Source organism: Watersipora subatra, chromosome 6 (assembly GCF_963576615.1).
Source record: "Watersipora subatra chromosome 6, tzWatSuba1.1, whole genome shotgun sequence".
Lineage (NCBI taxonomy): Eukaryota > Metazoa > Bryozoa > Gymnolaemata > Cheilostomatida > Watersiporidae > Watersipora > Watersipora subatra.
Window position 1 is genome coordinate 62,316,572 of NC_088713.1, and position 10,984 is coordinate 62,327,555.

Sequence of the window (10,984 nt, forward strand, 5' to 3'; positions counted from 1 at the left end):
AAGGTGCGTCTTGAGTGGCTTCGTAGAGCGGAGTGGGTGGCTGAGGAGCTGACGGCTGCTGGCCAAGAGTCGACTCGTATGAGGCTACGGATGTTTGAGATGAGTTGACAGCACCGAAGTGGGGGTAACTAGCAGATACCGATGCCTACAACACCCCTTTTAATAGGTAATCTCAGTTTATTAAGTTAAGGAAGTGACAACTAACAAAACATAGCTCTTTTCATATTAAATGGATTAACAGATAATCTCAGTTTATTACGTTAACTCTTTCCCTACTGCGCTAAATTCATTATTCTGACCAAATTAATTCAAACAGATTTTCGAAAAATTGATATACCGCTAGTATTTAAGCAATATCTCGAGAATCAATACAAATATGGTTTTACTGTAAAATATATATTATTCAAAACAAACTTATTTGCAAGATATGCATAAAATTGTTTAGTGAATCTCACCCTCGCGAAATGTCTGACAATTTCTTTGCGTTGAATGAATGCGGTGAGTTTGTTATTGCCATGACGATAACGATCTGGTTTTCCCGTTTTAAAAAATTATTAGAAATGAAATTGCTGAGCCAAAAGATTTTTGATTGGTTGCATGTGATTAGCAACAAGGTTGTTTCGTTGGAGACAAAATTTGATTCGACTAGCTAATGTGTAGGCTTCGTAATGAAAAGAAAAGTGAAACCCTATTGATTAGCCAATTCATCGACTTCTGGTCTGTAGTTCTGTTACCGCAAAAGCCGATACGTCGGCTTAGGGTAGCGAAAGAGTTAAGAAGAAGACAACTAACAATACATAACTCTTTTCATATAAAATGCGAATATTATAAACGGTTGAACTACAAGGAGCCCGCAACTCGGATAAAGGTTTACGGTTAAAGTTTTCTTCTCATGACAGTTTATCTCAGGTCATAAAACTTCCATTGCAATGTCCGCACATGTTTTCAAGCATAAATTCAACACTTTTTTAAAGTCTGAGTAATGAATATGAACAAGGCTGTTAACCATTATTTTGGTCCTCAGTCTATTTTAAAAAAATGAAGGAAGTTGACTCACTAATGAATAATAGCCAACACGCTACCGACCTGTAGACCTCCAGAAACTGTGTTCTGCGTGTCTTGGAGCGTGACACTGTCCAGATGCTGGGAGAGATCATTAACAGTGTTGTCATCGACTTTACCTGCCTGGGGTATAGCCTCAGCTCCGAATGACTGCAAAGAACCCCGTGACAAACTATTGGATAAGATAATGTGCTATACTTTCATACACAGTCCCACCGTAACTCGGGGTCAACTCTACATGCATGCAATGCTAAATTTGAAGGAATCTTTGCCTCACGATATGTAATAATTTCCAATAGATGATGTCAAATATTGTTAGCAACAATTGTGTTTCAAATGTGCAATTAAAAGGAAAAAGCTGGAATTAGAAACTTATATATCAAGTAATTTAATTTAATCTAGTTTTACAGCAAGTTAAGTCATGCATTTTTATTATCCACCAGACCTACACACAGAAAGAAATTTTCTGGCATGACGATTTCTGGTGCGAGACGCTTTGGTAGAGTTTACAAGTTCCGAATTTAAGCATCATTCGTTGTGACTTGTGGCTCAACCAATTTAAAGTCAAAGTGGAAGAGAAAATTTTTTACATAACGGCTAACATTTGCATATTTGACAGCTGTAGTTCACAACATTCTTCAATCAAATTTTGGCGACATAAAAATGAATTTTACAAGCAAATTACGAGCAATTATTAGCTGGACAATCTGTGCAGCGCAAATTGAAGACATGTTTATTTGCTAAGGAGAGAATAGTGTCTGATTACGGTACAAATCAGCCTTTAGAATACCTCCAAGATTTAGCACGTTACTTTTTTATTTAAATAAAATTTTAATAAAATTTTAAATTGATTAAACTCTTTTAATTAAAGAAAATTGCTGAATTTCAGTTCCTTTTTTATGTATAAAATGTTTTCTTGTCTATTTACAGTATATAAGCATAATTATTTTGCTGTAAAAACGTCGGTCGGACGCCAAACAGTCATAGACTGACCTACACAATGCCAAACCTATACTTTCATTCATGTGTGTAGGATAGAGAATTGAGAAAAATACCTTTTGCTGATTATTTGTAATTAAATTAAAACTGAACTCACTTGAAAATGCTTAAAAATACAAGTTTTAACGTATTAAGCGATGACAAGAATACATTTATTTTTTATGTCGAGATTAGACTTATAATTATAACATAGCCACCTCGGATCTGAAAAAGAAGAAAAAGACTAACTAAAATGTTTATAAAGTGAAGAGGTACCTGTAACATTTGACTAGAAAGGACTTGCACGGGTAGTGCCGACCCGTACATATTGCTGGCAGGCTGTAGCTGCACTGGAGGCAAAGTTGGCTGCTCCCAAAGGGGGGCTGCGGTAGTGCCCGCTGTAATGATACAATATCATGAGAATTAGTCTATTTTATCTGCTTCTCTCTACGGGCTAAGATCATTAATAATGGATACGACAAAGAGCTAAAACTGGACTCGGCTTCAACAGGAAGTAACATTCGCCAAGAGGTGAAACATTTTCGAATGAAATCATGTAAAGAACATCATCGTAAGGAAGCAAACAATAAAAACTCTCCATAGATGAATCTCTACATCTATTGTCTATGGTAACCATGGTTGAAGTTTGTTTACATCAGCAAACCTAGAGGTGTACTTCAAGAACCATAAAATACGACAAGGTTCTGTAGTAGGAGACATGAATTAAAATATTTTCATTCAAAAACAGCACTAGCACTAACAGGCAACTTAACAAGAACTCGTACTCCCATGCACGGTGATAGATATGTGCACAATTATTTACAAGAATAGAAAGGTGGTCGAGGGTCGGGGTAGTAGTACGCTGCGAAGACTTATATTTGGGTTTGACTCCCATGCGGTGGAATATGTTTTCTTAGCCAGCCAGCCAGACCTCTTATAGTAAAGACGAATACGTTGGCAGTCGTCGTGAGAGATTGTCATGTGTAATAGCTTATGTGCACAATCATTCTTAGATGTGGAAAGCTTGTCCACTGACGAGGTAGTAATGCGTTTGGCCGCGAAGACTAACATCTGTTTGATTATTAAGTGGTGCAATCATTTTGTAGCGAGACTCTTAGCGTGACTTTATACAGACAGACGGGCACGGCTCTTATTATAGTAAAAGTGTTTGTACTAGACAAACCTATTTTGAACTAGCTTGTAAGTGCACTATTTGCTTGGTCGACTATTAACCAAATTATTAACTAATTAAAAACGATTTATCTCGCATAACAATATATAACAATAAGATGTTAAATAACATATCCATCGTTTTTTTTACATTATCAAGTTGTTTTCACATGCGCTCGTCCACGAAAAAGCCGCCGTATTTGTAGAAAATGATCGTTTTTCTTTTATTTACTAGTACTTTTAGGTGTTGTTTTGATACTATCATAAAAAAATTGCAAACAAAAACATCGTTTTCAAATTATCATTGCAAAAGCTTCGAGTTTTTAACAATAAAATTGTCTATAAAGATGGCCGACAACGATAAAATGATGTCCCGAAAAAACGAAGGATAAGCAACCTTATTCTATAATTTAAATACTTTCGACAAAAAATACTCGGCGACTAAGCCACAAGTCCGGCAGCCAGCTGATGAAATGCCAGCGCTAGTATGGAAACAGCAAAATACAAAAGAACAGTTCGTGAAAGACTTCAACAGTGAAAGCGTTTGAAACAGAGTAAGGACAGGTCTGAATATTTAATCACTCCAATGAAAATTTATTTTTCAACCTTTTTTACAAATATTATTCTTCTTTACGGAAAGTTAAAGAATTATAGAAATAAAACAGAGAAATCCAAGCTAAAGAGCACGCAACTCCAACTCTTGTTTGAAGGTGAAGTGAGAATGTGGTGAGTAATATTATAAAAAGTCACACATGAACACGTGAGAGGATACAAAAAAGGGACCAGCTCACCAAGCCGCCGAAGATACTCTCTTCCTATGAACAAATACTAATAGTTATTGGGGTCAAGGCCAAACTGTTTTTGTTCACAACAGCCACGAAGAGCATGCTTTATAACATGCGAGCAAGAGAAGCCGTCTCACCATAATGAGGAAGAGGCATGGAATGCTCCGATTCAGAGAGGCTACCAGTCCTACTGGCGGATCCGCGTACAGGTTCAAAGGCTCCAGTTGGACTGTGCATAACGGCTGAGCTACTGCGGCTGGCACTTCCTACTGCAAGCACGTTAACACAAACACGTTAACAGATGTTAACACATCTGCATTCATCTCAACAAGCAATAATTAACATCTTACGGCCCGCAAACTACTATATGCTTTCTTTTGCTTCGTATTTTAATTATTCCTTTTTATTAATTGTTTATTGTTATTTATATACTGTCCTATTTAACTCTTGCGCTACCAAATTAATTTATTTAATATATATAATACATATTATATATTTGATAAAATGTAATATATTACAAGGGCGCATGTAAATTGTCACTTTTGAACAGTCTATGAAAGAAATCTTGGCACCAAATTAACCAGCATAAAGTTTTGCGTCTGCTGATGCCATAAAATGCCACAAATGTGTCGCAGAATGAGCTACGACACTGTTTCCGAGTCGATAGACTTTTCTATATTACTTATGGCATTACTAATAACGCTCATAATAAACATAATAAATATATATAATAACAAAATAATAAAAATAATCTAAGTAGTTCTGTCGCTCTAAAAAATCCCCAATAGATCTAGTTAATAGATCTAAAATTAGCGAAACATTCATAACCGTATCGTGTCTGACACGGCAAGTTATTGCGAAAAAGAAATTGTGATAAAAATAACGATTTTGCAAAACTACAGCCAGGAAAGGTTGTGAGCATATTTTTATTGGCTCAACACATGCAGATAATTGTTTCATTTTGTTAAAGAACCGATAGGATAGGCCAATTAATTGACTAGCCAATCACAAACACTTTGTACAAAGACTACTAAAGACGCATCATACGGCTCTTGGCCATTTGCAAACGCTTTGCCCAACCGTACTACACTTCTCATGGCAGCGACGGAATTAGTCTACTTTGCAATCTAAAAGTTTAATCTGAAAAGCTATAAATCTAATTTCAGTTCATGGAATTAAATTTATGAATTGCATGAAAAAGGTAAATTTTACAAACAGAAACAGACCAAGACATTTCAGCCTCACCATCGCCAGTGCAATCTTCGGTAGCGGGAGAAAGAATATCAGGACGTGTCCTCTCGTCTCCTCTCATTCCGTTGGAGAGAATATCGGGTCCACTGGCTCCCTCCATTTCACCCTCTGACTCTCCTGGAACTTGAGACTGCCCATTAGATGGCAGCATGTCCGGAGGCCTGTTGTCAGATGCAACAGGAACTTGGGGCAGCATGTCAGGCTGATCGGCTGACGCAAAGGGTCGAAGATCCGAGCTAGCTGCGGAATTTTCCATAGAAGGACCTGCACTAAAGAGGTCTGGGGGGCTACCCATCCCCATGGCTAAAGAAAGAAAATTGGAAACAAAAATGACAAATACATGTGAATTTATACTCTTCCTTTACCAAAAGGTAAGTGCAACTTACATGCAGTTTCTGAAACGGACCTTTAATGCAAAACTAGGTGAATGCCCAGCGTTGCCCTAGTAATAAAAAAGTCTGCACAAAAATCTATTTTTATTTAACATATGCAGCATATAACAACAGAAATTAAGAGTTCTTATGGTATGTTAATCTACCTGTTCTGCGCTACCCGGCGTTGCCCGGGTAGTAAAAAAGTCATTGAACAAAAAATTGATTTGTATTTAACGTATAACTACATTTATCATTCTAACTTTAAAACTTCATATCATGAGAAAAGCGTTTTACACAGTTGAGATAAATTAAAGGAAACAATAAAACTACATACTGAGAAGGTGTTCAAATGTGAAAAAATTAGCGAGTGATGGCTAGATAGTCTGTTTTGCTACAATCAAAAATAATTTGATACTGATACAATTAATACTAACATATAAATAAATAAAAGTGATGAATATGTTGAAGTAATAATAACAATTCGTGCATAGAAATGCCTGTATAAAAAGGTTACTCTTGCAACAGAAGCTATTCATCAAAACTTTGAATGCGGCGATACTGGTATCTCAAGAGACTGGTACAAATGTATAGCAGTGAGCTACAAGAGGATAATCGTTTTGGCAGTACAGAAAGAGAATCAGAGGTAAATTCTACTTGAGATGAAACAACTGTTCAAGTATTTAGCTTTTACAGCTTTAGCAATAGCCATTAGGAAGAGTCGGAAATTGAAGGCGACAGGATACAAGTTAAAAAAATTAATAATGGATTTTGAAACCGCTTTAAAAAACATTGGCAATTTGAAAAAGGCAAATGCAAAAAAGGTTACTGTTGCAGCAGAAGCTGCAATAACGACTTTTTATTAATCAAAAATAAACGACACATTCAGCTTGTAATAAATAAATTAGCTTGTAACCCGCAACCGCAATAGACAATTCATTCAGTTTTTATCATTCTTAGACAACTAAGAAGTTCGAGTCGCGAGTTCAGTTCAGTAGCGAGTTCAGTTCGAGCCGCGAGTTCAGTTCGAGCCGCGAGTTCAGTTCGAGCCGCGAGTTCAGTTCGAGCCGCGAGTTCAGTTCAGTCGCGAGTTAAGTTCGAGCCGCGAGTTCAGTTCGAGTCGCGAGTTCAGTTCAGTCGCGAGTTAAGTTCGAGTCGCGAGTTCAGTCGCGAGTTCAGTTCGAGCCGCGAGTTCAGTTCACATGGAACTTTTATTGCTAGATTTTAATCGCTAAATCTGGACACCGAGACAAACAAGAGACAAACAAACACTGAGATTTATAAAAATAAACAACGCCAATTTTGAAAACATTTTGAATGTAACAACATGATAATTTTGTCTGCGGTTCCAAAGTTGTCAACAATATATACCTTCAGGGGTATACAGGTCACCACCTGTTCCAGTCCAGAGCCCTGCACTGGGGTCATCATAGTGAGTAGGATAAAGGGGCTGCTGGTGCTCTCCTTGATAGGTGCCAGACCAGTAGCCTCCAGACCCTCCCTGCTGGTAACCATTAGAGGACGTGTATTCACCTCCGTAAGCTGACTGCACACCTAAAACAGCTCTACAAATTATTGTCTATAGAATCTATAGATAATCCATGTCATTATTATATGAATCTATAGATTAATGACAACCTCGGCTGAAGGAATCACAATGCCAACCTTGTTGGTGATCATAGCTATTGTTCTGCTGTGAGCCAGAATATCCGGATTGTTGTGGGTACTGTTGGAATGTCTGGTGATGAGGCCTCTCTGGTGTGAAAGTAACGCAAACACAAGTTATAGCAAAGTAATATAGCAAGTATAGCAGTTCATCATCTGATCATAACAACAAAAATTTCTAAATCTTCTCTTGGCCGGTTTATTCTACACACTACATTTCTACCTACAAAAATGTGGTTATGAATTGAATATTCAATTCATATTCAATTCATTCTATTCAAAAACCTATTCAATTTTACAATTGAACAGATCAATCTCATATCTATATGCGTTTCTAAGCTCAAGCTCATATAACTAATGAACTTAAATATGCATGAATGATGACAAACCTTGGCCTTGATGTTGCTGTTGTATGTCAGGCTGGCCTTGATAGGCACTGCAATGACACAGCAGAATAAACAAATAAAAACATGCCTTACGCGAAAGATAAGTTTAAGCATGCCACTAGATAAATTTTAACAAATTTTTTACAAGTTCAATGCAAACAGCAAGGATTATTTCAAGTGATATAAAATCATGGCATCACACAGACTCGATGACACTGAACAGCAGATAGTTAAACAGCTGCTGCATTCAATCCGACATTAAATTAAATAAAACTCTTCAACAGATTCTAAATAGAAGCTGCAGAATACCTCATCGAACTTTCTGTGCATTCTGTGTATTGTAGGTTAGACGCACCAGATCTTGACGAGCCATCGGGCAGATTGGAGTTAGACTCCATCTTAACAGACTCTAACTCTACTGAAAACATTTTTGAAAGGTAAGCCAACATTTCTCCACAAATTTTCTAGCCCGGTTAAATAGTGTGTTTGCAAGATTTTGCTACAAAGAAAATTTAAGCCTATATTTCATTACGTACATGTAGAATGTGAACTCACTTTTATAGCTGACAAATTGGCCTAGTTCAGGCTGAACTTTCACCCAATAAGGTATCAAGCAAATGTCAAATTAGTGGATTGCACTATAATGAATTTACCCAAAGTAAAATGCATTTAGTAAGTTACGATCTACGAGAGAGCATGGAATTATAGTTGCCGGTACTTTAATCGTTATTATAATATCAATCAATTTTCTTATATTAAAAGAAAAACTTACCTAAAATGCACAAAAATAGCGCAATGTGAAGAAAAACTTTCATAAACTATCGTAAATATTATTTTTTAGTACATAAAACCAAATCGCTACGTGGGCTAGGCATAGGTACTATAGCATATCGTCACGTCCTGTTTCATTGTTGCGATACATAGTCTGTTTTACAAAACTTATTAGGAGAGCGCGCCAGACCCTGTAATTTAGTAACGATTTAGACCAATGTTCGCGTTTCGAGCATTTCCCTTTCTATGTCAATGTGAAGAAAAAGAAGAAAAACTTATTTTTTTTATCAAATCGATGCGTATCTAAAACAAAAAGCATTGAAAAAGTCTTTCATTTTAATGCTTATATATGGATATACTAGCTTAAGATATTTACATGTAAATAGCGCATCAAGTTGAAAATTAATTTAACACACGTTTGCGCTGACTTGCGAATCTAAGTAATAGGGTTACGTTTTGACAGAAAATTTGTCTGGACGTAAGTTCTGGTCTGGACCGTCAACCGGTCTGGACGTAAGTTCAACCGTTGAATAAAATCTTGTTTATACCACCGTTTAAAGATATTTGTTAGTGCATGCTAGTATATAGAATATATATGAGGTATATCCAGTTGATGATACGGAATAAGATTTTTGGGCCATGTTGTATAGTATTTGTTTAATTTTTCCTGCAGTACGTATTTAGTACTGTATACGTTTTTATATTGTATTCCACCACAAATAAGTTTTAGCGTAAGTTGTAAAGGCTCATTTTGTTCTGGTCTACATTACAATTGCCCAGCAATAGAGAACCAAGCACCTTATAATAATAGTTCATAGCATAATCAAATCATTACAGAGTGAGTACATAGAAACAAAATGGGATAATAGCATGTCATCATTTCATGAAATCAGTCTAGACAGTGAGCTAAATGGGTTTACTCAGGACAAACGCATAATTGTAATTGTTACCCACAAGTGCTACATCATAATTACAAAATCACGCACAATTACTTAGACTACATACAACTATGCACATGAACAGTTATGACTGTTCTTATGAAAGTTCGCAACATATTTCTTCCTGATCTCACAGGTCTCAATTGTGGTTATCACAAAACCTCTAATTGAACGCCACCTCTATTTGATTGCCACCTCTATTTGATTGCCACCTCTATTTGATTGCCACCTCTATTTGACCACCACTATGGGAGAAGAGTTGAGAAAAGGAGTGCCACTCTTTAACTGAATGTCACTTCCATTTGACCGCCACTTTAATATTCTTTGATCTTTACGAACCCATAATAGCAAGCAATCAGTAGAAAAGTGTCCACAAAATCGTTTACACCAATAAAAATTAATTTTCTTGTTGTTCAACTTAAAGGGTTTCATTCAATTTTGTTAAAACTCTGAACGCAACATCGTAAAAATAATTGATAACTGTATTAGGCTAACAGTAGTGCATCAGTATATTATTATAGGTTATTGTTGCGTTTGCCAAATATATATTTTTTGTAAACCCATGTTTCAGTTGTCGTAAAATCCACTGCTTGCGTAGATCTCAATCAGCTGCGCTTATCTGGCCAACAGCCAGATAAATGTAGTCGTTATCTCCCTGGCATCTAACTCTATCTCATAAGCCATCGGCAGGCATCGCACTAACTTGTTTATCCTGATAGCTTGTTAGTTAACAGCTACCTCAACCTGTAATAATTGCTGAAGAAGATAAAACTGATCGGAAAAGATTCTCAAACATAATTTGTGACACTGCTGGTTACTGCGGTGTTTTCATTTATTCTTCTGAAACCCTAAAATATAACCTATTGTGGTAGACTGTGCAAGCCCAGCCGAGCCAAGCTGAGTCCAGCCAAGTGGAACGAGAGGCGGGGGGGGGGGGGGGTCTCTTACTATATAATTACAGATGAGAGAGGAGAGCTGTTCTGTGCCTGATCATTTCATGTTGCATGGCATTCATTCTAACTCTTTATGACAAAACAGACAAATATATGTGTAAAATCTTTGCACTGAGTGTTGTACTTGTAGAGCAGTAAAGGTAGAGGACAAAACCTTTACACTGGTGGCAGCAGTGTGAGGCCTGAAACCCTTGGAGACTCTCATGCATACACAATTATCAGTAGGCTTTTTTTACAACGAATATGCATTGCTGCCAACTTCTTAGCTTATTTTTGCTCAGTCAGGATTGAGATCGAGATCCAGATCGAAACCAGGATTGTTACTAATATAGCAATTCAGTCTCCTTTAGTCCATTAATAGTGTTACTTTTGTTAGCTTATTTGGCTGTCAGGCTGCCATCAATGGTATAATTATATTAACTTTATGTTCTTATTGTATAACTGCAGCTAGTCATTATTAATCTACCAATAAAATTTTTGGTCATATACTTATTGTTAGGACATTACAATGGACAATCAATGCATTACATTGTGAATGAAATTTACTATGTCTAGGGAATTTGTCTTCGCTAATTGATTATGCGACCTATTGATTTTTTTCCCACAGGCTTTTTATTTTTATTTATCTTTTCGTTTTTTATTTAATTTTGTACT

At 36.5% G+C, this 10,984-nt stretch overlaps 1 protein-coding gene across 1 annotated transcript; it reads right to left on the reverse strand.

The window, feature by feature from the left end:
- Window position 1: 1 nt before the first annotated feature.
- LOC137398439 (uncharacterized) lies at window positions 2-5,341 on the reverse strand (the record flags this gene model as incomplete). Its single annotated transcript, XM_068084549.1, has 5 exons — window positions 5,241-5,341; window positions 4,133-4,264; window positions 2,317-2,438; window positions 1,087-1,212; window positions 2-145 (listed from the first exon to the last, which is right to left on the reverse strand). Coding segments are annotated over exons 1-5 (591 nt in total), but the record flags the coding sequence as incomplete, so codon positions are not given.
- Window positions 5,342-10,984: the final 5,643 nt, after the last annotated feature.